Here is a 26,965-nt window from a genome sequence, read left to right on the forward strand (position 1 = left end):
TATGGAAGAGTGGCAAGAAGAAAGCCATTGTTGAAAGAAAGCCATAAGTCCCATTTGCGAGAAGCCATGTGGGGGACACAACAAACATGTGGAAGAAGGTGCTCTGGTCAGATGAAACCAATATTGAACTTTTTGGCCTAAAAGCAAAACGCTATGTGTGGCGGAAAACGAACACTGCGCATCACCCTGAACACACCATCCCCACCGTGAAACATGGTGGCGGCAGCATCGTGTTGTGGGGATGCTGTTCTTTAGCAGGAACAGGGAAGCTGGTCAGAGTTGATTGGAAGATGGATGGAGCCAAATACGGGGCAATCTTGGAAGAAAACCTGTTGGAGTCTGCAAGAGACTGGAGCAGAAGTTGACCTTCCAGCAGGACAACGACCCTAAACATACAGCCAGAGCTACAATAGAATGGTTTAGATCAGCCTTTTTCAACCAGGGTGCCTTGAGGTTTTTTTAGGGGTGCCTTGGTAAAATGCCTAAAAATTGTCCAAAAATGTATACAAGCCAGCAGGTGGATCAAGCTTGCCTTTTAGTTACACAAAGCCACATGTTTTTATTGTGCACCATTTCAACCTTCCAGCCACCGACAACCTAATAATCAGTAATGTCATCAGTGTTGATAAGAAGGCTGCACAGCGTCCTTGTTTGACCCTCCCCTGCCTCCCTCCATCAACACTGGGATCACATTAGCTGAGTGATGGAGAGAAACTGAGGGAGAGGAGAAACACTAGAATACTAATCGGTACAGGTGTGCAAAAGTGTATTTGCTTTGAAAGAATAAATCACCTCTAATGTTGGGTCTCCAACGTGTGTTGATGGTGCCGCATGATGAAAAACAGTTTTTTGCATTTTAGAATGGGGTGCCTTGAGACTGTCCATAATTTTAAAGGGTGCCTTGAGTCTGTCTATAATTTTAAAGGGTGCCTTGACTGAAAGAAAGTTGAGAAACACTGGTTTAGATCAAAGCATGTTCATGTGTTAAAATGGCCCAGTCAGAGTCCTATTGAGAATCTGTGGCAAGACTTGAAAATTGCTGTTCACCGATGCTCTGCATCCAATCTGACAGAGCTTGAGCTATTTTGCAAAGAAGAATGGGCAAAAATGTCACTCTCTAGATGTGCAAAGTTGGTAGAGATACCCAAATAAAGCTTGCAGCTGTAATTGCAGCGAAAGGTGGTTCTACAATGTATTGACTCAGGGGGGGCTGAATACAAATGCATGCCATAGTTTTCACATATTTATTTGTAAAAAAATTGAAAACCATTTATCATTTTCCTTCCACTTCACAATTATGTACCACTTTGTGTTGGTCTATCACATAAAATCCCTATAAAGTACATTGAAGTTTTTGGTTGTAACATGACAAAATGTGGAAAATTTCAAGGGGTGTGAATACTTTTTCAAGGCACTATAGATTGATGGAGACTTCACCTCCCTCTTATTTTAAGACACAGGCTGGAGGGGCGTGACACAGCCTGTGACTGGCAGAAATCTGTCCACACCATGTTATTGCCAAAAAAATTTTGAAGATTTGATTTTAAATATTTATTTGTATGACAATTTAAAACAGTTTATTGATATTAATTATTTATTTTTACCCTGTACTCCAAAGGTTGTGGGTTTTTTTGTTTTTTGTTTGAACATGTGACCAGCAGCAGAGAACTAGAAGTTCCTCCTGCTTATGTTTCCCTGCAGACAGGCTGGGAAAGATCTGGGTCATGTGACATCTGTAAATCTATTAAGAAAAAGGTACTTAGATGGGTTTTTTTTTAAATTAAAATAACTACAGTGCCATCATTCACATACAGAAATTGAAGGGACAGTGCAAATTAAACAGTGTGTGTTTAGCATCACTTTAAGGTAAACTACAATGTAAACTCCTTGAAAATTATTATTTCTTTCTCGAACATCACGGGACACAGAGCCACAGTAATTACTGATGGGTTATATAGGTATCACTGGTGATTGGACACTGGCACACCCTATCAGGAAGTTCAACCCCCTATATAATCCCTCCCCCTTGCAGGGATACCTCAGTTTTTACGCCAGTGTCTTAGGTGATGGACGTGTAAAGATGTCCTGTGCTGAGCTCCAAAGGGAATATCCTAAGATCCTATACTGGGGCAAGCCAGGCAAACCGGATCCATTCAAAGTGTCTTTTCATGGCCGAATTGAATGGTACCCGGGCCTCGTGTCCGAAGAAACAAGGTTTTACCCGTAATGCTTCTCTTTTTAGAGAGCTGGACCCCGCAGATCAGAAAATGGCTTTAAACTTCCTAATTTCTGGCGAGGTGCTTTACGGTCCCAGAACTGTTGGATCCCCCTATTCGTAGGGGGCCCCAGTCTCTGACGGTTTTTTCAAACGGAGCCCACCATGAGAGGTGAAGATTGGGTCTGTGTAAACAGCACCCTGTGGCTGGATAAGGTAAGAGGAGATTCCACAGAATTTTTGAGTTCTAGTGGCTTTTCTCCTTTAAGGTAAATGCATGCTATGCCTATTGTGACCACCGGGGGCTGCCAAGAGCACAAACCTGCACATGCTGACTGTCTGTCTCAGGTGTTTTCATCGCTGTTCATGTCCCAGCGTCTCAAGCAGGCTGCAAACAGGTAAGATGGAAAGGGGGATTTCTCATGTTTGAATGTTCCCCCCAGGCTAGAGAGGGGCCACAGGGGTCTAGAAAGTGGTTATACCACCCGGGCTCTGCGGCCTAATGGCCACCATCTCTGAAGATAGCCGTTCAGGCAGATCTTGTTACCAGCCTCCCTCCCCCCCCCATCCCCAGCCTTTCTCCAGAAGCATGACAGGAGAGTCGGCAGCGCGGGAAGCACTCGTTTTTTTCAAAACTCGAGGTGGGGGGGGCGGTAGAGGAGGGGGCGGGACGTCAGCACAGGTGCTTAGACTCCCACTCAGGCCAGCTGCAGGCTATTAAAGGCACTCTGTACAGGTGCACTCAGCCTTCTGAGAGACACAGAGCTGACGGTCGCATGTAAGGTGGGACACAGGCATTCTCCTAGGCAGCATTTACTGAAGTAACACCAGACTGAGCATTGGGTAGCAAGGCTTTTAGCCAGACTACATCGCTCAGCGGGCAGTGTTCATTTGTATACCTCAGACCTTGTTGCTTTGCACTATGGGTAGAAGAGGTTCAAGCACCCCAGGAACCAGAGACACTAGGGGATCTCGTTCAGGTTCTGAGGGCCCCCTGTCGGCAGCATCCTCCCCCCCTAAAGATGGGCCAGGGACGGCTAGCCAGGGAGAGCCATCGGGGTCAGGGGCTACACCTGCTTCTGGCACTTCAGCCCCTGTATATATTACACAAGAGGTTTTTTCCTCAACCATTAATGGTCTAGAGGAAAGATTAATGGCCGTGATTACGTCTTCACTCAGTGGAAGAAAACGCACTAGGCTTTCCTCTGTTCCCCAAGACCCTCAGACAGAGGAGCTCTGGGATAAAGGAGATGAATCCCTTTCAGAGGTTCAGGATGGGACGGATGATTCCTCTTCGGAGGAATCAGGTGGAGAGGGACCCTCTGCGACTTCCCATGAGGAGAAAGTCTTAGTGCAGATCCTCACTGGATTGGTCCGCTCCACATTTAAGTTGCCCATACCTGAAACTGCTAAAGAACCCTCTTCTGCTTTGGGGTCACTGAAACCTTTCCAAGCAGCACATGCTTTTCCTGTTCATACTTTACTTGAAAAGCTCATTTATTCTGAGTGGGATCACCCAGACAAACGTTTTTTTCCGCTGAGAAAGTTTTCAACACTATCCGATGGAAGAAAAGTTTATTAAAATGTGGGGAATACCGGCTATTGATGCCGCCATTTCCTCCGTAAATAATAGCCTGACTTGTCCTGTAGACAATGCTCAGATGCTCAGGGATCCTGTAGATAAAAGGATGGAATCCCTATTGAAGGATGTTTTCTCCTTAGCAGGATCAGTGGCCCAACCTGCAGTAGCAGCGATTGGAGTCTGTCAATACTTAAGAGACCATGTTAAGCAGGTCATCAAAGTATTACCTGAACAGCAGGCCCAGGGGTTTGCTAACCTTCCAGCGGCCTTATGCTTTGTGGTTGACGCCATTAGAGATTCTATCGTGCAAACCTCCCGTCTTTCACTGGGGTTGGTGCATATACGTAGAATCCTATGGTTGAAAAATTGGCCAGCCGAAGCATCATGTAAGAAGCTACTGGCTGGGTTTCCATTTCGTGGTGCAAGGTTGTTTGGAGAGGACTTGGATAACTATATCAAGAGAATCTCTTGTGGGAAAAGCACTCTCTTACCTGTCAAGAAGAAGAGTAAGCGTCCCTCTTTCAAACGGACTCTTTCCCCAGCGCTGGGGGCTTCAGCCTCCAGGCAGTCTCGACGGCCGCCTCCATCGGGGTCCAGAGACAAGAGTCAACCCCAGGGACAAAAGAAGTCCTGGGGAAAGAAGCCTACTAGGCAAAACACTAAGACCGCTGCATGAGGGGGCGCCCCCGCTCACTCGAGTGGGGGGAAGACTGCGACAGTTCTCAGAGCTCTGGCGGGAGGACTTCCAGGACAGATGGGTAATCTCCACGGTAACCTTAGTGTACAAGCTGGAGTTTCAGGAATTCCCCTCTCCTCGGTTCCTCAGATCAAATGTTCCCAGAGACCCAGAGAAGAAGCAGTCGCTCCTGCTAATGTTAGAGCGACTTTTGTCGCAGGAGGTCATTATGATAGTTCCCGCAAAGGACCAGGGATTGGGCTTCTATTCCAACCTTTTTACGGTCCAAAAGCCAAATGGGGATGTCAGGCCCATTCTGGACTTAAGGGATCTGAACCGATTCCTAAGGATTCAATCCTTCCGCATTGGAATCAATTCGAACAGTAGTTCCCACCCTGCAGGGAGGAGAATTTCTGGCATCAATAGACATCAGAGATGCATATCTGCATGTGCCCATTTTTCCTGCTCATCAGAAGTTTCTGCGCTTCGAGGTAGGAGGGCGCCATTTCCAGTTTGTGGCTCTGCCTTTCGGGATAGCCACTGCACCTCGAGTGTTCACAAAGATCTTGGCTCCTCCTCTGGCCAGATTAAGGGCTCAGGGTATAGCTGTCATAGCATACCTAGACGACCTGCTCTTGATAGACCGGTCGGTAGCCTCTTTGAATGGAAACTTGAGGACCACGGTCAGGTATCTAGAACACCTGGGTTGGATTCTCAACTTAGAAAAGTCTTTCCTAAAACCAGTAAGAAGACTGGAGTATTTAGGTCTGATTATAGATACATGCCAGGAGAAAATATTTCTACCCCAGGCAAAGATCACTGCTTTGAGAGAGCTGATTCTGACAGTAAGGACCAAGAAGGGTCCCTCAGTCCGCCTTTGTATGAGGCTACTAGGGAAGATGGTGTCTTCATTCGAAGCGGTTCCCTATGCTCAGTTTCACTCAAGAATGCTGCAACACAGTATTCTGTCGACCTGGAACAAGAAGGTTCAGGCATTAGACTTTCCGATGCACCTGTCGCATGCGGTGCGTCAGAGCCTCAATTGGTGGCTCATACCCAAAAACCTGCAGAAGGGGAAATCCTTTCTACCGGTTACCTGGACGGTGGTAACAACAGATGCCAGTCTGTCAGGTTGGGGAGCAGTTCTGGAACAGGCTGCGGTCCAAGGGGTATGGTCCAAGACAGAGAGGACCTTACCCATCAACATTCTGGAGATCCGGGCGATACATCTACCTCTAAAGGCCTGGACTATCAGGCTACAGGGTTGTCCAGTCAGGATCCAGTCCGACAATGCCACAGCAGTTGCTTATGTCAATCATCAGGGAGGCACCCGGAGCCGAGCTGCTCAAAAAGAGGTGAACCAGATCTTAGTCTGGGCAGAGATGCATGTGCCATGCATATCGGCAGTTTTCATCCCGGGAATAGAGAATTGGCAGGCGGACTATCTAAGTCGCCAGCAGTTACTTCCAGGGGAATGGTCTCTGCATCCCGACGTCTTTTGGGCCATATGCCAAAGATGGGGGGTTCCAGATGTAGATCTCTGTGCATCCCGATTCAACAAAAAGATAGACAGATTTGTGGCAAGGACAAAAGATCCTCTTGCATGCGGGACGGATGCGTTGGTGATTCCGTGGCATCGGTTCTCACTGATTTACGCATTCCCGCCTATTCTGCTACTACCACGACTCCTTCGCAGGATCAGGCAGGAAAGGAAGTCGGTACTTCTGGTGGCCCCCGCTTGGCCCAGAAGGACTTGGTATGCAGAAATAGTAAGGATGACGGTAGGTTCCCCGTGGACCCTACCGGTACGCCCAGACCTGTTATCTCAAATTCCAGTGTTCCATCCTGCCTTACAAACGCTAAATTTGACGGTTTGGCTATTGAGACCCACGTTCTGAAGAGTCGTGGGCTCTCAGGTCCTGTCATATCTACCTTGATTAATGCAAGGAAGCCAGCTTCCAGGATGATTTATCATAGAGTCTGGAAGGCTTATATAACCTGGTGTGAATCCAGAGGTTGGCATCCCAGGAAATATGTCATAGGTAGAATCCTTGATTTTCTACAGATGGGATTAGAGATGAAGCTGGCCTTGAGTACCATCAAGGGCCAGGTCTCTGCTTTATCAGTATTATTTCAGCGGCCACTTGCTTCGCATTCTTTGGTCCGAAACTTTATGCAGGGGGTGATGCGTCTTAATCCTCCGGTTAAAGCGCCCCTAAACCCCTGGGACTTGAATTTGGTCCTGGCTGTGTTACAGAAACAGCCTTTTGAACCAATAAGTCAGATTCCTTTGGTCTTGTTGACAAGGAAATTAATTTTTCTGGTGGCCATCTCTTCTGCTAGAAGAGTATCAGAATTAGCAGCTCTTTCCTGTAAGGAGCCTTATTTGATTATACACAAGGATAGAGTGGTACTATGCCCTCATCCTAGTTTTTTACCGAAGGTGGTTTCTGTTTTTAATTAAACCAAGACATTGTTCTACCTTCCTTTTTTCCAGATCCCTGTTCTCTGGAAGAGAGATCTCTACATTCGTTGGATGTAGTAAGAGCAGTTAAGGCCTATCTAGGGGCAACTGCTCAGATCCGCAAGACGGATGTTTTGTTTGTGCTGCCAGAGGGTCCCAATAGAGGACAGGCAGCGTCAAAAGCTACCATTTCTAAATGGATTCGACAGTTGATCATTCAAGCTTACGGTTTGAAACAGAAGATTCCTCCGTTTCAGATCAGGGCACATTCCACAAGGGCTATTGGTGCTTCTTGGGCAGTGCATCACCAGGCCTCTATGGCTCAAATCTGCAAGGCCACAACCTGGTCTTCAGTTCATACATTCACTAGATTCTATCAGGTGGATGTGAGAAGGCATGAGGATATCGCCTTTGGGCGTAGTGTGCTGCAGGCAGCGGTACAGGGTCCTCAGGTCTGATTGCACCCTACTGGGTCGTGGTTCCCCCCCTTCAGGTAGCATTGCTCTGGGACATCCCATCAGTAATTACTGTGGCTCTGTGTCCCGTGATGTTCGAGAAAGAAAATAGGATTTTTTAAAACAGCTTACCTGTAAAATCCTTTTCTTTCGAAGGACATCACGGGACACAGAGGTCCCGCCCCTCTTCTAATACACTATATTGCTTGGCTACAAAACTGAGGTATCCCTGCAAGGGGGAGGGATTATATAGGGGGTTGAACTTCCTGATAGGGTGTGCCAGTGTCCAATCACCAGTGATACCTATATAACCCATCAGTAATTACTGTGGCTCTGTGTCCCGTGATGTCCTTCGAAAGAAAAGGATTTTTACAGGTAAGCTGTTTTAAAAAATCCTATTTTTTAGTGATTGTTCTAAAGACAGTGGGCTATTACATTTTGTGTCAAACAGATACACTTTAAAACCTCAAACATGTGTCAAAGCAATAGGTTCAACTCCGTGACCCCCCCCCAATTACCTCCTCGGCAGCAAATACCAGTACTTATTTTCCCTTCACTCCCCCTCTAATTCATTTAGCCACTAGGAGAGAGGAAAGTGTAAGGTCCAAGTCACCCCAGTTGGAGCTGCCCTCATGCTGTCACATATGGGTATATTTTTCATTCCCGGCAGTTGAATAGAGTGGTGGTCAAGTGGGAATAATATACTCCTGGATTGGTGGGGATTAAAGTTTTAAAGAATTGTATAATGTAGTAACATTATACAATTAATTATACAATGTTTGCTATTCTGTATTTTAGTGACTACAGTACACATTTAAAGATTGTCCCTTTGGTAGTTATCTGTATTCCACTTGGGTTTCTTAGGTTGTACTAATAGGCATATCTACCACATATACCAAGTGATACTTTTAAGAGTCACGACATATGCTGTGAAACCATTGAATAATATCCCTGTAGGAGTTTCTACATAGCAAAAACACATGGTCATTAAAAACAACACCCATCAGTCACCAGGTCCACCATCCACTGCAGCGCTATGCCACACTTTGTGTGGTGCACATTCACTTTATTTAGCCCACAGAAAATCATCTACACCATAAAATTGATAGTTGTGTTTGTCCTCAGGCTTCCCTTTTAAATAGTGCATGGAGATGGGGATAACTAAGATGAAACTTGAGCTGATAAATTTCATCTATGGAGCACTGGAGGTAACTGTCATATGTGATTCTGCATTACAAATTTAGAACTAAGGAGAATGAGAGACATTTCCACTGGGTATTATTGCGTGGTTTCACCTATGTTGAGAGCCTTAAACATTTGAAAAGGTTTACTGGTAAGAAAAACAGTTCTGAGTTGTTCCCTCAAAGTAACCTTGACACCAGTTAATTAAACTGGTGCACCAACAAGTGGTGCTATGTGACAAAAAAAAACTTTGACAAAACTTCTCTTTTCAGGTTTGCTTACTGTGGATCCTTCTTGTCGGCTGAATCTCAGTGAACTCAAGGAAAGCGATTGGCTGTGCGGAGGTCGTCCACTGTCTTCAACACCTCTCATGACGCCAGATGTCTTGGAATCCAGTGGTATGGCCACCAAGACATTCGTTAATGCCACCTTCATGGTTAGTGCATTTAAATATTTTTACATTTTAAGCACAAATCCACTCCATTTAGACATCAGCTAAAGAACTCTCTAAGGTCTAGCTGCCTGAGTGCTCTTTTTATGATTGGCTATCCCAGTGCTCCGTGCCACTGACTTGATGGAGATAAAAGAAGATATCTCTGAATAGTAGGCATAAATGAATTTTACACCATTTATTCTAGTCTATGTCATGGGGTCAGTCATGTATATAAAAAAAAATCTTATTTAAAACAGAACTTCTTTGAACCTGTAACCTATAGACTTACATTCCTCTGCACAATTTCCCATAGAACATGAATCTACATTCAATTTTGTAACTAGGAGCTTGCAGCAGTACAGGCTCCTTCCTTGCACAGCCACATTAACAGGAGCAGCTGACAGCCTGCAGTTGTTAAAGGATAAGTACAGTACATGTTAAGAGAAAGTGCACTTGTGCCCCGTTAACTAACTTAACAGATCCCACCTCCTCTTTCCAAAGATGCATACTTGCCACGATCCATCCCTGGGATTGTTTAAATCCTGCACAGCCGGAGACTTAAGTAGATAGGCTGCAAAGACTTCTATGGGGCTGTACCTTGTAGGTGTGGTCAGGAGACAGAGGATGTGTGCAATCCACAGAGTCGGATCAAGGTATGCAGCTGTAGAAAGGGTGGTGAGGCGGTTGGACTTTGGGAAGATGGGACTTTCTCTGAATGTGCACTTATCTTTTAAAATGAAATACTAAACTAAAAAACATGAATTAATTAATTAAAAATGTTTTAGAAAATATAAGCTATAAATTTAAAAACATTTTTGTCTACTTGACAGCTTATAATAAAAGTTATAGTAAGGGAATTTATTAAAACAGTGCACCAAATAAAAGTCTTATATGTCCATAAAAAAGTGTAAAATTATTTAGGTAGGTAAATTATTGTTATTGTCAAGTTGACCATTGCATAATGACACTTCTAATATGCCCTGGAGATTTAAGGCAAGCCATAGATGAATTGATTTTCTTCCCTTCCACCACGGGATGAAAGAAAGAAAATCACTTGATTCCCCCATCAACACAGTGTTGATGGGGGAATCCCTCCTGCAGTGTTATTGTGTTTATGCCCGCAGGATGCCTTAACCTCTGGCAGTAATCATCTTGAAAAAACTATGACAGACTGGTTGCGTACAACCAGCCTGCCCACTGATGGATTAAATCTCGGTTGTTCCCTGCTGAAGATTGCCAAGATTCGATCCATCTATGGCCGCTTTAGTTTCAATGACCTCTATTTATGTTAAAGAAATCTATCTTTATAGTAGGCGTGAAATCTGATTACTATGGGTGGTATCATTGTTCTCTGCCACACTTCTGTAGAGTAGTCAGTAAAGCTTTTCTTTGTGTAGATGTCAGGTGTTTAGGGACTTATGGATTTAATTTCATGTTTACAGGCATTTAAGCGTGGAAAACGCGAGGGGGTATTTTTAAAGAGTGTGGAAAATGCCCCACTGGCTAAAAGACGCAAACTAAAGCAGTGCAGCACTGGAGGTGAAACACGCAGCGGATCATCCTCTTCTACTTCTTCATCATCATCAACAACAACAGCCACAACCACAGCCCGTTCTCCTAAATCTAGAGCGCCTCCCCAGAATCATAGACCAGCAATTTCGTAAGGTTTTCGCTTGACACACTTACACTACAGGCCAAGCTATTTTCTGGACATGGAGGACCAAGGGAAGGGGGGCTTTTTCCAAATGGATGTTCACTCCTAACATAATTGCTGGACCGATTGTATTTAAAGTAGTTAAGGGTTTGTATATATGTGAGTAATACAGTGCTCATACACAGGCATGTGTTTAGCTTGGGAGTGGCTCATGCAATCCAGAACTGTTCAGTATGCTTTATGTATTGAGGTATACGTGGAAATGATATATTAGACACTAGCCATTATTCAGTATCAGTGAATTGTCAGTCTTCCCTCCCAGCTTGAATGTGCACCTTTAGGGAAGGGCAGAATGAGGTTTTGGCTTGACCCCTAGCTTTAATTGGGTTTTCTGCACCAGCATACTCTATGTGGCAGCTCCAATGTTCAAATTTGCTGCAGTAGCACATTTGTTCAATTGAATCTCTTTTGTATTACATGATACATATATAGGATGTTAAGATGAACTGCCATATTCAGCTAAGAGGTGATTCCTTTTTTTCTTGCTATATGGTATCTTTCTGGAGCTTGTTTATTAGGCAGCTCTTCATCTTCATACTTCATCGATTCTCTAACAGGCTTAGCTGGCAAAGTCTGCAGGTATTTATAAAGCTGCATTAAACAGGCCAGCAAAAAAAAAAAGAGTACTGAAAAGAGGGCAATTGAATTGGTAAGAACAGCAATGGAGGATCAATACTGGCAAAGTAGAACAAAACCCATGGTAGCTTTTTAAAAAAAAAAAGCGTGCATTTAAAAACTCATGTATACCACTTAGGTGGTGTGCTTATCCTGTACAGTTTGTGTGTGTTTTTTGCCAGTGTCACCACCTTATAAATGCTGCAACGTCAATAGAATACATAGAAACAATATTTCAGATTTTTTTTTACAACGGCGAGGAATTAAAAGAGGGATCTAAACTGTCATTTGAGCTTTTATATATAAATCAAAGCGCTGATGGGGTAAAACCAGCAGAAATGCATTATACCTGCTATTTGGGGCTTTTAGAAACAGGTTCCTCCTGTATATGATAAAGCTGAGGCTGCTTTGTTGCAGCGTAGCTGCTAGAGAGTAGGGGACATGATTGTAATCTTTTTAGGATGCTTTTTACAGTAACGTCCAGCCCTACACACCATAGGAAACAAAATAAAAAAATGTTTGGAGCACAATTTCTCAAAAGGTTGGTGACAGTGCAGTATACAAAGTGTGGCTTTGACAGCTTTTTTTTATGTATAGATGATTGTGTTTAGTTATAGCAAATATACAGATGACCTATTCCTGCCACCTGCACATTCAGCAGTTGTACGTCATTAAAAATAGAGTTGTACAGAATTTGCAAAACAAATAGATTTTTAAGCATTTTAAAAGTTTTTAAATGATGTATTTTAATTTAGAGCTTTTCAGAAATACTGTATGTACATTGGCATCTGTGTATGCGTATTTGTAAAGTGCAGTATACATTTGCTCAAAGCTTTGTATCTATAAAGAGTAAATATATCTATGCAGAGCAGTATTCACCTGGAAATGTGTGTGGGTTAATGTGTATAAATATGAGCTGAGCATTGTTAATACTTGTGCTGTGTATAGCTGTATTGTATGCAGAATGATGCATTGGTGCAAACGAAAAGAAATGCTTTTAGCTGAGCAGATTATTTAAGCAGTGTTAGAGGCTGACACATGTATATTGTGTATGTATTGGTATCAGCCTATCATTTCTTTGTGCAGCACACCTTTTGGAAACATTTTTGACCTAAAGGGTTAATATTTGGAGAGCTTTCTAGAATTATTGAACATACTGACTGTTAGAATGTAGGGACGTGAAGGGTTCTATATAGTACTAAACATTGCTCTGTATAGTACTTTGTCAGTTGTAATCAGATGGGGCCTTAGAGTGTATCATGTTAGCTGTTGTCAGCCAGAGGTCTTGTTTGTATAGCTGAGGCTCCGAAATCGGATGCCTGCAGGGTGTCACTATGTTTGCGCTGTGACCTGAGAACAAGACAAAATAATGCACTTTTTATATTTTTCAGATATAATCTGTATTTTATAGATTTGTTACAGAATATTTTTCTATGCTGCAGATTGTCCATCTCCAAGGAAAGGGCTTTATGCCTTCCAATGGTCCAGTTTATAAACACTGGTTGAAAAACAGGACTTGTACCCCTGTGTGCATTAAATAGGTTTTAAAGCCTTAAGGGTTTTCACTTTAATGCATTCTATGCATTAAGGTGAAAAACCTTCTGTGCTGCAAAACCCTAGTACATGAGGCCGATCCGATCCCATCGATGTGCACGAGAGCAATGGTTCTCACAGCTGTGTCCCTCCTCCCTGGGCATATCCCTGGCTCCCCCTGTTGTCAATGAAATGTTGTGCCAAGCGAGCGGGTGACAGGGCCGAGCCGCCCACCTTGTGTTCATAGATGCAGGCAGGGCAGCTCGGGAGCGAAAGCCACATTTTATGGGGGCACTTGCCGAAGAGGAGGAGCCTAAAGTGTTGGCAGGGGACCCCAGAAGAAGAGGATTGGAGCTGCTCTGTGCAAAACCATTGCAGAGTATGTAAGTATGCCAAGTTAGATTTTTTAATTTTAAAAAATGTCGTTTGAATTATGGTAGCAGATTAGGTGCTAATGGACCTAAGCCAATAATCACCCAAGCAATGACTTCCATAGCTGATCAATATCCAGCCATATATTAAGCAGCTGGGATTTGTGTATAAATTCATTATACAAAGATTTCTGTTGTCTCATACACAGTTTAGCGTAGGCTTTAAATATCCAGTAATCTTCAGTTTGAACATACTAGATAGAGCAGCTATATCCACTTGTGTATAAGTACTGAAGAGCAAAGCAGTGGAAAGGGATGCGTTGTTTAGGGGCAAGGTACAGATTGTTTAAGGCTGGCCATACATTATGCAGTTTTCTACAATTGCCTTTAGATTTACCTACAACCATGTAGGGCAAGGGCCTGCCTGATTGCATAAAGTCTTTAGGTTTGATCTCATATTATAAAGTTTTGGTAAATCTAAAGGAAAATTGTACAAGAGATTTGTATAATGTATGGCCAGCCTTAGTTGAATATTTTTGTCCCTACACATTTATGCTGGCCATACATGGGTTGGATTGTTTTTTTTTTTTCTGTACTGAAGTTCCAAGATTTGCCAGTCTCTTCTGCAGCTATTAAGTAGCTCACATAGCTATTGTGGCTTTTACTGATAAAAATTGTTTTGTTGGAAACCATATGACATGATTTTTATCATTTAAAGTGTATGAAAAGCCAAAACTTTTTTTGTTTTGTTTTGGAGACAGAACGGTTAAGATACATAGCATTTTATTTGCCTGGTTCCTATCATTTCCTGTATTTTAAACAAAGCAAGTAAGAAAGGATCATTCTATTCAAGGTTTGCTTTGTTAGTTAGGGGTCCTTCTGCCCATGAGAATTAGCTTTTTTAAAAAAAAAAAAACTGTTGAGAACATAAAAAATATTGACTTTTCCCCGACTTCCATGTTGCAGGTAAGTATAACATTTTTGTTATTAAACTGCACAAAGAGCTTAATGTCATCTTCACCTAGGTGCTGCAGGGGAAGCAGCACCTAGGTGAAGATGACATTTGACATATTAAAGGCTAAGTTCACCTTTAGTAACATGTTACACCCATATTCTGGTTGAAACATCTTACTAATGCAGCACCCCAATACACCCCCCCCCCATCCCCAACTTTGACAGCGGGTGAGGGGATCCTCTTCCCACACCCGCTATCACAGTTTAAAACCAATGCAGCTGCTCACACAGCCGCGTCATTCATTCACAGCTATCTGTGAATAAATGAAGTACAAGTCCAGTCTGCCACCAAGGCAAATAGCTTGTAGTTCTCAATGAACTGCAATGGTGCTGGTGAGCATCCCTCATAGTTCATTGAGTCTCCCTGCTCTTCAGTAACTGTCTGCCTGTATGGGAAGTTTGGGCAGACAGTTGTACTGAGAGTCTTCAAGAGCCTGGCATTGCACTCACGATCACGGGTGCAAAGCTCTGCAGGCTACTAGAATAAAATAAAGAAAATGCATTTTTTTTTACCTTAGTAAACTTATCCTGCTTAAAGTGGTTGTAAACCCTTACAACACACTTCTACCTACAGGTAAGCCTATATTAAGGCTTACCTGTAGGTGCTGTAAATATCTCCTAAACCTACACAGTTTAGGAGATATTTACAATTCCCCGTACAAGGATTTCTTCTGCGCATGCGCCGACCTATTCAGCGCATGCGCACTTTAGAAATCTCACGCTGTGTCGTTCCAATAGAAGGGCTTGCCGTGACTGGCGGCTCCCGCGCGAACACGCGGGAGTGACGTCATGCGACTCCGGCCAGTCACAGAGCCGGAGTCCGCGACCCCGGAAGGAAGATGGACGCTTCCAGCTGGTGAAGAAATCGGGGACATCGCAGGCTCCTGTGTCAGGTAAGTGACACATAATGGGCTACTATGCGATGCATAGTAGCCCATTATGCTTTACCTTTGCAGGGAAACAAAGAGGAAGTAAACCCATCAGGGTTTACTTCCTCTTTAAAGGGAATATCCCCTATGAGACATTTGTCACCATAGCTGGTTTCCTTATTGGAAGGTTTCCCTGTTTCTCTTGCAAATAAAAAATGTCAGATTTTTCATGACAGTATGTACTGGAGTCAATGGTCAGCAAGACAAATAGAGAGGGGGCAACAAAAAAAAGTTGATGGGTTGTAACCTTTCCTCACTCTATCCAGAAGAAAAAAAGTTTTGGCTTTACATACACTTTAACACTCTGAGACCCCCTTTTCACACCTCAATATTTAAACTACACTCAAAGCCCATGGAAGATATTTTACTATCATTTTCAATGGCACAGTTCTCAATAATACATTTTAGTGTTGTGCATTTTGTGATCTCACTTGCTATTGTTTTAGGGCAGTGTAGGCCATAATGGAGATAGTTTCTAGCAATTGTGGACCAGTTTTACGTGCTTTCATTAACTTTAAACAGAAAATCCAGGGTACAGAGAAATGTAACAATATGTATAAAGATCATAATACTACAGTAGCAATCGATGCAAACTCTTTTGAACAGCTAAGGCCCTCTAGTGGATCGTAATGAAAGATGGTACAGTGCAATGAAATGGGAAATATCACTGAATGTGCTGTATGGCCATTAGAATCAAAAGACCATTTCCAGCGAATTCAGACCACAACAAGTGGACCGGTTTTAAAGTTTACACTGATTGCTGGTGATAGGAGATCAGTTGTTTTTGTAAGCATACTTGGGGTTGTGGTTTGCCATTACAAACATAATAGAGGAGTGATAAGATAGGAATTTTTAAATGGGATGGTGATTTACTAATTGTGTACCTCTTGTCAAATTTTTATCTATTTTTAATAAAGCAGTAAAAATATAGAGCGTTTGTCAGCTTTTGCTGCTGTCAGTGTCCTTGTTGATAAGTTCTCATGTCCCAGTGATCATTGTGAAGACCAATCTCCAACAGGGTACACAGGCAGAAATAAAAACCTGGTGAAGGGTCCAACCTTCTCTACTAAAAATGTTGTTAATTGTGATCCTGTTGAAATATTTCCCATCACTTTGTGATCCCATTAAAGTGTTGTCACTGAGTCTGAAGGTGAGAAGGAAATCTCCCTACAGCCTAGTACACACTAGTAGTTTTTTTTGTTTGTTCAACCCAGCAGGGCTGAACGAAAAGAAACTGACCGCTCAGGAGGAGCTGCTGTACTAACTATCCAATGCTAGTACAGCGATCTCACCTGCTGTTCCATTGTGTTCTGTCAGGGGGACTGTTGCGCCAGAACACTCCAGTCAGCTCTGTCAGCCATTGGCTGAGAGCACTCATCGGGAGCCGCTTGGCAGACCTTTTTTGGTCATGCCACTTCGACAGAAGCCGGCCGAACAGTGGAACCGACTGCAGTACACACGGGCTGAATGTCGGCTGGTTAGTATTAACCCGGCCGATGCCGCCTGACATTCGGCCCCTGTGTACTAGGCTTTAGAGAGCAACAGACAGTTTCCCACTCTATCCAAAAAATAAAGTTGACTGAAGTATTGGATTGTAGCACCAAAGGCGGCATATATTCAAACTACAGTCCTACACTAACCCATACATGTCCTGCAGATTATTTAGATGTTGGGTGTGTTTCTCTGGCTGTGACCACGTTGACTTTCATACAACTTCTACTTAGAAAATGTACAGATGAGCTTTAAAGGTTTAGCTCACCCTTGAAAGATAATTTAGTCATTGGTGGAACCCATGTGCTAGGAACTCTAGCTGTGAGATCTGCTACTGCCCACATTAAGATTTTGGGTGTTCTCAGTTCTTCTGTAGCATTCTCCATAATTCAAAATAAAACAGGCAGAGTAGGCTCCCTTAAGGGCCGTGCGCACTAGGAATAGGCTAAAATCGCACTGCACCAAAAGTAGTACATGCACTACTCGCTGCAACCGGATTGCATTGTACTCCTTTACCATGCGATCCGACATGGGCAAACGCACTGCGTTTATGGCCTGCGTTTGGAGTGTCATTAACTTGATATTGACACCCGCTGCAGATTGCAACCTACAGTTCATTTTGATCATGGGGGTTTGCATACAAAGAACTCACCACTTGGGTCCTTAAGAGAAAAAAATATATTGAAAAGTCTACCAAGAACTAAAATATCGATGTTGAATAGATGGGCTAATTTAATTAGAAGGGGTTGTTTAATAATTGAAACTGTAATAAAAGCTGTAAAATGCATTCTTGACTAAAATAACAAGTTCAGTGCAATGTTATATAATGTATTGTGCCTGTAAGTGGCACTGTTGCTTTTGCTGGCTATGTTTAACACCTTACCTTACCTTCGAACATTGAGGATGGGTATTCCAAGTAAGTAGCCTACTGTGATTACATAAACTTGAGGCAGCATATATTAGAAAAACATATTTCAGCAATGCTTACTTTCAAAAAGGCTTCTTGTGAGTTCTGTTCATATTCATGTATACTGTAATTTATCTTCTTTCAAACAAAATTCAGCACTATATGTCCTTTAACTGGTGAAGCTTTGCTGATTTTTCTAAATGTTTGCTTTGCAGAATGAGTAATAATGAAATTGTCACTAATATGCACTTTTAAGGGCAGAAGCATCTGTCAGGAGAGCTGGGATAGGAGGTCTCTCCTAAGGAATGTATGCACTAGGTCAGTAAAGCATTAAAGAGGGTAACCACTCAGGCAAATGTTACCATACTTCAAATGTTTTCAGTAGTTTAAAGCTGAACTGAAGTTATGATATTAATTGTATACTTGCATTGGTCCCGCTTAGACTAATGTAAGCATTCATCTCATTCCTGAGGAACAGTTGTGGAAGCTGACAACCACTGTAGTAGTCCCCATGATCTTTTGGGCCCTGCACAGCTGCCCCACCACACATTGACCACAGGGATTCACTCGCTGGTCACTACAGATATTCACACAATGCCCTGTATATTTTTCAAAGAACATTACATCACAATGAATGTGATATCACCACCCCTCTTCTCTGCGTTGTCCAATCAAAAAACACCTTGTATTGATTGAAAATCCCCCCCCCGGTCAGTTTGTAGTGGAACAGCTGTGCTCATCTGTAGTAGCAACTACCACTATTGGGATTGACAAAAAAATTGTGTCCCTCTTGTGGGACAGTTATAGTTATAAATTGCGGGTGAAATATTGTTTATCCACCGCGCATCTCACCCACCCACATAAAACTTCACTTTTTTTTAGGTTCTCAAAATAATTTTTTTAATGGAATGAAATAAATGTGAAGATTTATGTCTGAGTGGGTGAGATGCACTGTGCTTAATGCAATTTATAAGGCTCCATTTTGGGCGTTTTATTTTTTTTTAAGCTTTATTGCAGCTTTTTACAAACTTTTTTAAAGCGTTTTAGAAGTGCATTACAAGCGTTTTACAGCTTCAAGCATTTTAGTTTAGCTAATAGAAAGCACTAAGGGGAGGATAGGGACAGGAAATTAGGGGTGGAGAGCTGCTGTTTGAGCAGAAAACAATCAGGTGTTTCTATTGAAGTTGTCTATGGCGCCAAAAACGTGTGTAATCTGCCAAAAAGAAGCTCATGTACTTTTTGGAGCTTCAGGCGTTTTGCTTCAGGTGACAAAACACTCAGATGTGAACAGGGGCCATTGAAATTAATGGGATTTGGCTTTTTGAGCGTTTTAGAGCTACAAGCAAAAAAACGCTCAGGTGTGAATGGGGCCTGACTGTTATTACAGTGACAGCCAGCTTCCACAGTGGTTGCTCAGGTATAAGATATGCATACTTACATTTGTCTAAGCTGGACCAATGTAGGTATGCAATTAAAATCACACCTGGAGTTCAGTTAGAATGCTTTTTGTGAACAGCACCTTCTACAACCTTGTTATGTTTTTATCATGTTGAACAAATTCATGTAAAGTGATCCTTTGTTTTTGAGTGGGGGGTAATGAGAAGAATATGCCTGTAAATTATACTTAAGCTGGCCATAGATAGAGCGATTTTCTTTCCTGCAACTGACTGTGTTGATGGGGGAATCTCTCCTGTGGAGCCATTGTGTTCTCCCAGCAGGGGGCCGGAGCTAACCTTCCCCGCTGGGAGAACACAGTGATTATACACAACCAGTGATTATATACAACCAGCCTGCCAGATTTTATATACGATTATTGCTAGTGGCATAGCCACTAGCAATAATTGCATGTAAGATCTGACAGGCTGGTTGTACCCAAGTTGATCAATCTATCAACTTGGGTACATTCAGCCTGCCCATACATGGTTTGAATCTTTGCTGGTTCCTGCTAAACCGGGTCTAGATTCCAAACATCTATGGCCGGCTTTACCCTACAAAGTGTGAAAGTGAATTATCCCCTGACAGTCTCCTGCGCTTTCCGCTTGTGCTGGTAAATCCTGTCAGTGTTATGGTTTGTCTCTGACATACTGGGGTTGATTTACCTAAAGCTAAACTCTGAGAATTGCACAAAAAACAGCCTTGCAGTGGGCCTCTCTACACAGCAAGTGTTAAATGTTTGTTAAGTCTAGGCCAGGCTTCCCCTACGCTGTTACGACCAGTCACCCACAGTCTCTTCTCTATGGTGCTTTTCTGACCTTATCACATACAATGCAGGACCTTGCATTGTACATGAAAACAGCAAAGGCGCTAACAACCCTGAATGCCAGAAAGAATAGAATGCAAGAGCGAGGGATGAGGTGAGTAGTACAGATTATTTCTCTATCACTAGACTTAATGAGCATTCAACCTTTGCAGTGCGGGGTCCCCGCTGCAAGGGTGTATTTTCAGGGTTCATCTTCAATGAGGTACAGGCTATACAGTTTGCCAAAAATTTTAGTGAAACTGTGGTCACTTTGAACACCACATGCTAGAAAAAACAGTACTGTAAAGGCTACTATAGCATGTCTTGTACCCCATGGAAAATGTCCAAATTTTGCACATTGCAACAAGCATTTATGAAGACACGTGGAATGCTGTGTTCATGTGAGAAGTTTGTATATATCTGTACAGCCACCTTTTTTGAAGCCAGCAAAATTTTAACATTTTGAGTACTTCAAAGGCCTGTAATTTTTATCGAGGAGCTTAAATACAGTTTACTTAATTCATTTTTTTATAACTGTTTTTGCAGTAATAACTAAAGGGTTCAGCAGGGCTTTATCTTCTTCTTTTTTCTAAAACACTGCCATGGCTCTGAAAATAATACAAGTATGGTAACAGTGATCTTGGAATAATGGCCATCCTCTTCAATGTAGAAATGAACAACGCTTTTCTAGTTGTTGATGGGTAGTTGAGCATTAATGACTGTGGTCATTAAACATGCTAAACAAAGACATTAATATGACACAGCGTTGTGATCTGGGGTCAGAATGTATTATAAAAACAATTGTAAACCCTGACTTTTTTGTTGTGTCTTTTTTATTTTTTTAATGAAATAAACGTTTTCTTTTCACCATAAATGTGCACTGATTTTTTTTTGTGTTGTAATACTCAAAACTTCATATTTGCTTAAAGCATAACTTTACTCTCTGAATCGGCATTTACTATTGTAATTCTTATGCTGCTATCATTAGTAAATAAGAAAGTCATATTTACTTGTTTTAAACTTTTTTTTACATTTCTTTAGTTAAATTCTGGTTTCCAGGCCCTAGGCAAATGATGTCATACATCCCAGAAGTCTTCAGGACGGGAGAAAGGGGCCTTCTCCGCTAACCACACCCCCCTGCCTACCGTGAGGGAAAAAAAGTATTTGATCCTCTGCTGATTTTGTACGTTTGCCCACTGAAAGAAATAATCAGTCTATAATTTTAATGGTGGGTTTATTTTAACAGTGAGAGACAGAATAACAACAAAAATATCCAGAAAAACGCATTTCAAAAAAGTTATTAATTAAAAAAAGTATTTAAACCCCTATCAGTGAGCAAGATTTCTGGCTCCCAGGTGTCTTCTATACAGGTAACGAGCTGAGATTAGGAGCACTCTCTTAAAGGGAGTGCTCCTAATCTCAGCATGTTACCTGTATAAAAGACACCTGTCCACAGAAGCAATCAATCAGTTTACAATCTCTCCACCATCTCCCTCTGTCTGGGGCTCCATGCAAGATCTCACCTCGTGGAGTTTCAATGATCATGGGAACGGTGAGGAATGAGCCCAGAACTACATAAAAGAATCTTGTCAATAATCTCAAGGCAGCTGGGACCATAGTCACCAATAAAACAATTGGTAACACACTATGCCGTGAAATTCTGCAGCGCCCAAAAGGTCCTCCTGCTCAAGGAAGCACATGTACAGGCCCGTCTGAAGTTTGCCAAGGAACATCTGAATGATTCAGAGGAGAACTGGGTGAAAGTGTTGTCAGATGAGACCAAAATCGAGCTCTTTGGCATCAACTCGCTGTTTTTGGGGGAGGAGGAATGCTGCCTATAACTCCAAGACCACCATCCCCACCATCAAACATGGAGGTGGAAACAATATACTTTGTGGGTGTTTTTCTGCTAAGGGGACAGGACAACTTCACCGCATCAAAGGAATGGTGGACAGGGCCATGTACCATCAAATCTTGGGTGAGTACCTCCTTCCCTCAGCCAGGGCATTGAAAATGGGTTATGGATAGGTCTTCCAGCATGACTATGACCCAAAACACATGGCCAAGGCAACAAAGGCGTGGCCCAAGAAGAAGCACATTAAGGTCCTGGAGTGGCCTAGCCAATCTCCAGATCTTAATCTCATACAAAATATGTGGAGGGAGTTAAAGGTTCAAGTTACCAAACGTCAGCTTCAAAACCTTAATGACTTGGAGAGGATCTGCAAACAGGAGTGAGACAAAATCCCTCCTGAGATGTATGCAAACCTGGTGGCCAACTATAAGAAACATCTGAGCTCTGCGATTACCAACAAGGCAACCAAGTACCAAGTCATGTTTTGCAAAACGGTTAAATACTTATTTCACTCAATAAAATGCAAATCAATTCATAACGTTTTGCGTTATTCTGAATATTTTTGTTGATATACTGTCTTTTCTCACTGCTAAAATAAACCTACTATTAAAATTATAGACGGATCATTTCTTTGTCAGTGGGACAACATACAAAATCAGCAGGGGATCAAATAATTTTTTCCCTTACTGTATATGCCTGACCTAAGAGCAGAAGGATTCTAGGAAGTAAATGCTACACAAATCATCTGCCCTTACTCAAGATGGCCACAGCCAGAAATGCAAGGGGGTGATTTTCAAAATGATTTTTCAAGAAAATAAAGTATAGAGACATAGATGGATGGGCGAGTTTGCTTGAATAATAAAAATGAAATAAATAGTGTCATAGTTTTTGCAAATTTGTGCTTCTGCAATCCCTTGAAATTTTGTTGTGCAACATTTCTCTTAGCAAGATACACTGTAAAAAATCAGAGGAAAAAAACAAAACAAAGGGATGGACAGCACATAAAAAGTAAGAATAATACTAAATAAATAACCCAAACCATTAACTACTAGATTCCTCTCTTTTGCTGATCTAAATAAGCACCAAAACAGACCATTGTCTCACAGGAATTGCCAAAGGGTTGGTAAATAGAGCAAGGAAAGTGTTTTGTTATATTTGTTCAGTAATTGCCAACAAATACCTGTTGATCATGTCATAAATTCTGAGCTGTTCTGCTCACTCCCAGTTATTCTCTTTGTACTATGTTGTAAACTAGAAATCGCAGTGCCCTATAGCAAAAAATGTTCCCCAACAAAAAGACAGGTGATATACTGTAGTACGTATGGAAAGTGAGGGTGGATCATATTCACCCAGGAGGACAGAAAAAAAAGTTAGGGGTACATTGATAATCATTGATAAGCTGGCCGTACACCTTTTTTATTTTTTATTCAGCCTGTGGACCTAGTTGTCATGGAGGTGAGAATTCCAAACATCTGCGTACCAGCAAAGTTGACACTTACCCTGAAGTCAACAGGTAGGAACAAACCTTCATGCAGTGTGGGACTTGTCTGCGTGCTTACTGGTTTTGTGTTGCTAAGGACGTTTGGGACCATTAGCGGGGGACTTGAAAGGCTTAGAGCCTTTGTCCGAGGTGCCCGAAGGATGATAAAAGGTACTTATGCACAGAAAAAGAAGGTCCTTGCTTACGCTATGGCTTCTTGCCCTTTGTAATTTACGGAAGGAAGGTGCTTTTACCTCCTGTGAGGTTTGTCCAGAAAAGCACCAACAATTCGGTCTCTCTAAAAAAGGTAACTTCATCAGGCCTTCTTTGAAATCTGGTACTGTGTATTTACTCTCTTGTCAGTCTTTTTTCCTTTTTAGACTATATACACGTTGTGTTTGATTATATTTTTTGATTATGCACATACAGTTTTAAGAAATTTTGCTTATCCACATGTGTTACAGGTCAATCTAGACCACACACTTGTTTCCAATTTACCCATTGTATTCACATTGGTCACCTTTAGGCCCCAGAGCCCCTTAATATTACTTGTTTGATCTAATTTCTCAGATATACAAGTGGCATCGGGGTTATGTTATGTTCTGTTTACTAATGCTATGTTTCCTTATGGGAGCCTGGGGAGACTTACCATATACTTACAAAATAATAACCTGTTTCATTGTTGGCTTCTGCTATGAGGCCCTGGTCTGCCTGGTTGGAAGTACAACTGCAATGATTTTTTTTAATGATTTTTTTAACGTTTACTGTTATTATCAGGTTGGCCTGGAGTTAGATGGTGAGAAAATTGTCCCTCTCAATAATCTATGCTGCGGGGAGGACATCCCTCTCTGGTATATCGTGCTATCAGGGCTCTGTGGTGTGTGGTTTTGGATGGGCAGACTAGCATAGTTAAGCCTTTTTGACACTTACACCTTTGACTCATATGTTTATGTTTATTGTGTTTTAATCTATTTTGGTTCTCTGCATAAATTACCAGTAGTTCAAATGCTGCTCCCTAATGGAGATCTTAATATCCTGCTCGCTCCGACCTCGAGAAGGGATGACTTGCCACATCCCCAGGGGGGTGTACGTGGGAGAGGGAACTTACCCTGGAAGGTTCTTCATCCCCTGTAGGGGAGGAGCTGTCCACCAGGTACATCATTGCTTCTTGAGCCCTGGAGATACACCATGAGGGGCTACGGTTGATATTTTATAGGTCCTTACATTATTATAGCTTGTATGGTTAGCTTAACTCTCTCATTTCATTAGGCCAAATAGGTATGGGTCAAGTTAACTGTTTTCACATATTGCGAATGTGCCTCCTGTACCAGCACACCTCTGTGCACTGCTTTGGTTTTCCACTTCCCCCACTGTACCCACTTCTCCTCAAAGGGAGGATTGCTAGAAACATGGTTCCATTTTTCTTGTTCTGTTTGATGGGATCTGAGTGCCGCGTCCTGTTGGACATTCTTCTTTTCTACTGCTGGATTTCCATCTAGCATAAACCTTCTGCTCTACTTTGCTTCTCACTCGATCTCCTCTTCCTCTCTTCCACCCTTCCCCTTTTTTTTCCCCTTCTTTTTTTTTTCTTCTTCTACATCTCGGAGGCCCCCGTTATCGGTCTCCATACGGATTCTGCGATGACTCGCTTGTCATTGACCTTTTACAATGTTAAAGCCTCAATAGCCCGGAAAAAGTTACCAAACTACTAACAGAGCTCTGGAGGTTCAAAGCTCACATTGTTTTCGTTCAGGAAACACACTTTAAAAAAGAGAGCACTCCCAAACTGGGAAACCACAGATTTCCTATTGTGTACCACAGTGCCTCCCCAAACTCAAAGTCCAAGGGAGTTTCGATTTTACTTTCCAACAAAGTGCCCTGGAAAGAAACCCAGGTCATTAGGGACGAAATTGGACATATCCTCATAGTCAAAGGGCCACAAAATCACTTTGGCCTGTATGTACCTATGTAACGAGAGTCAAATCTCCGCTCTGATTTCATGTCTGTCCTTTTTATACCAACACAAAGAGGGACTGGTGCTAGTGGGGGGTGACTTGAATCTGACCTTGGATCCGACTCTAGATGAGTCACGGGGGGCATCCCATCTTTCACACGTAAAATTGAGGAAGGTTAAAACTATGCTTCATGACCATGAAGTAGTGGATAGCTGGAGGACAATCAACCCACGGGATAGAGACTTCACTTTTTTTTCCAGACTAGACTATTTACTGGTCTCTCAGATTGCTCTTCCCTTCCTCTTGGTGGCAGCCATAGGATTGGTCACGATTTTGGACCATGCCCCTACCCACTATTCTTTGGAACTAGGGAGACATGAAACATGTGAGTGGCGTTGAAAACTGAACGAATCACTCTCACATGACCTGAGAAGACTTGGCATTCTACTTCACTAATGATACTGAAGACACTACTCCTTTTAACTCATGGGAAGCGCATAAATGTGTGATGCGGGGCACGTTCATTAAATTAGGGACACACCGTAAAAAGCTTCTCTGTGCTCAGATTGACACTTTACTCATGGACATTCATAAACTGGAACAAATTCATAAGGCCTCACTGGCACAAGTAGCAGATCAGCTCTCGGATGTGAGGGACAAACGAAACTCATTATTGACTGAGAAAGCCAAAGCAAAATTGACTAGTTGTAGGTGAGCATTTTATGAATTTGGCAATAGACCTACTAAACCACAAATCAAGGAGGGGCGTGTCCAAGATGGCGCAGGGAGTGGACGTGTTTTAGAGCTGCTTCTATCCTGATAATATTGGGTGCAGGACGACTGCTATCACCCAGGGGAGCTGTGTTCAACTACCGCCTTCTGTTCCCCCACGCCTGGCTACAGAAAACGGGGCTCTACTTGTAAAAACAACCCACTGAAGGATCGACCGGAAGCCAAGAGCAAAGCAACGGCCACTGCCTACAATACCCTGGCCACGCAAACGGAGCAGACTGAGGACACGTGCACGATGGTTGAGCCCTCTGTGTCCTCCTCGGAGTTTGCTGAATTAATGGCTATTACTGCATGCCATACCACACAAAATAGATCATGTTTACATGGAGCTCGGACTGATCCGCCAAGACCTGGATACATTCCGAGGCCGCATGACGGAGGTGGAACAGTGGGTCTGCTCAGCTGAGGACGTGCAAAGGGAACTCGGTGGACCTCCATATGCTGAAAGTCCAGGTCAAGCACCTGGAGGCTAGAGCTGAGGACGCCAAGAACCGGAACCGTCGGAATAACTTGGGACTGCCAGAGGGAGCAGAAGGTAATGACCCCATTTCCTTTATGGAAAGTTTATTGCATACCCTTCTCCCCCAAGCCTCCTTCTCACCTCAATTTGCGGTGGAGCGGGCCCACGGTATTCCCCGTCAGAGGCCCTCAGGGGGCACCCCTGTGCACCCTCATAGCTGAGCTATGTTTTTTGCCTTTTATTTTCTTTTTGTTCTCGAATGTTTTTTAGCTACCCAGGACATTCCTGTGGACTGTAACAAGTTTTGTACCCCCAGCTTGCTGGGAGACCTGCACTCCATTTATCCTCCGGATGACCCTAGCTGTTATGGGTTAACAGACTTATGCACTGTATGCCTCTTGCACATGTTTCCCCCATTGCATGGCAGCCTGCTGTGCCTGGGTTGGGAAGAAATACCGCTCCCAGTTTTAGGGGGGCTGTGGGGGGGGGGGGGGGTGTTCTGTTTTTTTCTTTATTATTTTCTTGTTTTCTATGAATGTATGTATGTGACACAACTAGTTGTACCTAATTTATGCTTAACCTCACTGGGCAGTTCGGCGACTGGCA

At 42.7% G+C, this 26,965-nt stretch overlaps 1 protein-coding gene across 2 annotated transcripts in view; it reads left to right on the top strand.

Moving 5' to 3' along the window:
- The window catches only part of LOC141112452 (ribosomal protein S6 kinase alpha-4-like), a 97,772-nt gene extending 77,078 nt beyond the window's left edge, over positions 1-20,694 (top strand). For both annotated transcript variants that reach the window (XM_073605311.1, XM_073605312.1), the window contains exons 16-17: positions 8,847-9,010; positions 10,450-20,694. In XM_073605311.1, the coding sequence (XP_073461412.1) occupies positions 8,847-9,010; positions 10,450-10,671 (386 nt within the window). In that variant the 3' untranslated portion in view covers positions 10,672-20,694. The remainder of the gene's footprint in view (positions 1-8,846; positions 9,011-10,449) is intronic.
- Positions 20,695-26,965: the final 6,271 nt, after the last annotated feature.

Source organism: Aquarana catesbeiana, linkage group LG11 (assembly GCF_042186555.1).
Source record: "Aquarana catesbeiana isolate 2022-GZ linkage group LG11, ASM4218655v1, whole genome shotgun sequence".
NCBI lineage: Eukaryota > Metazoa > Chordata > Amphibia > Anura > Ranidae > Aquarana > Aquarana catesbeiana.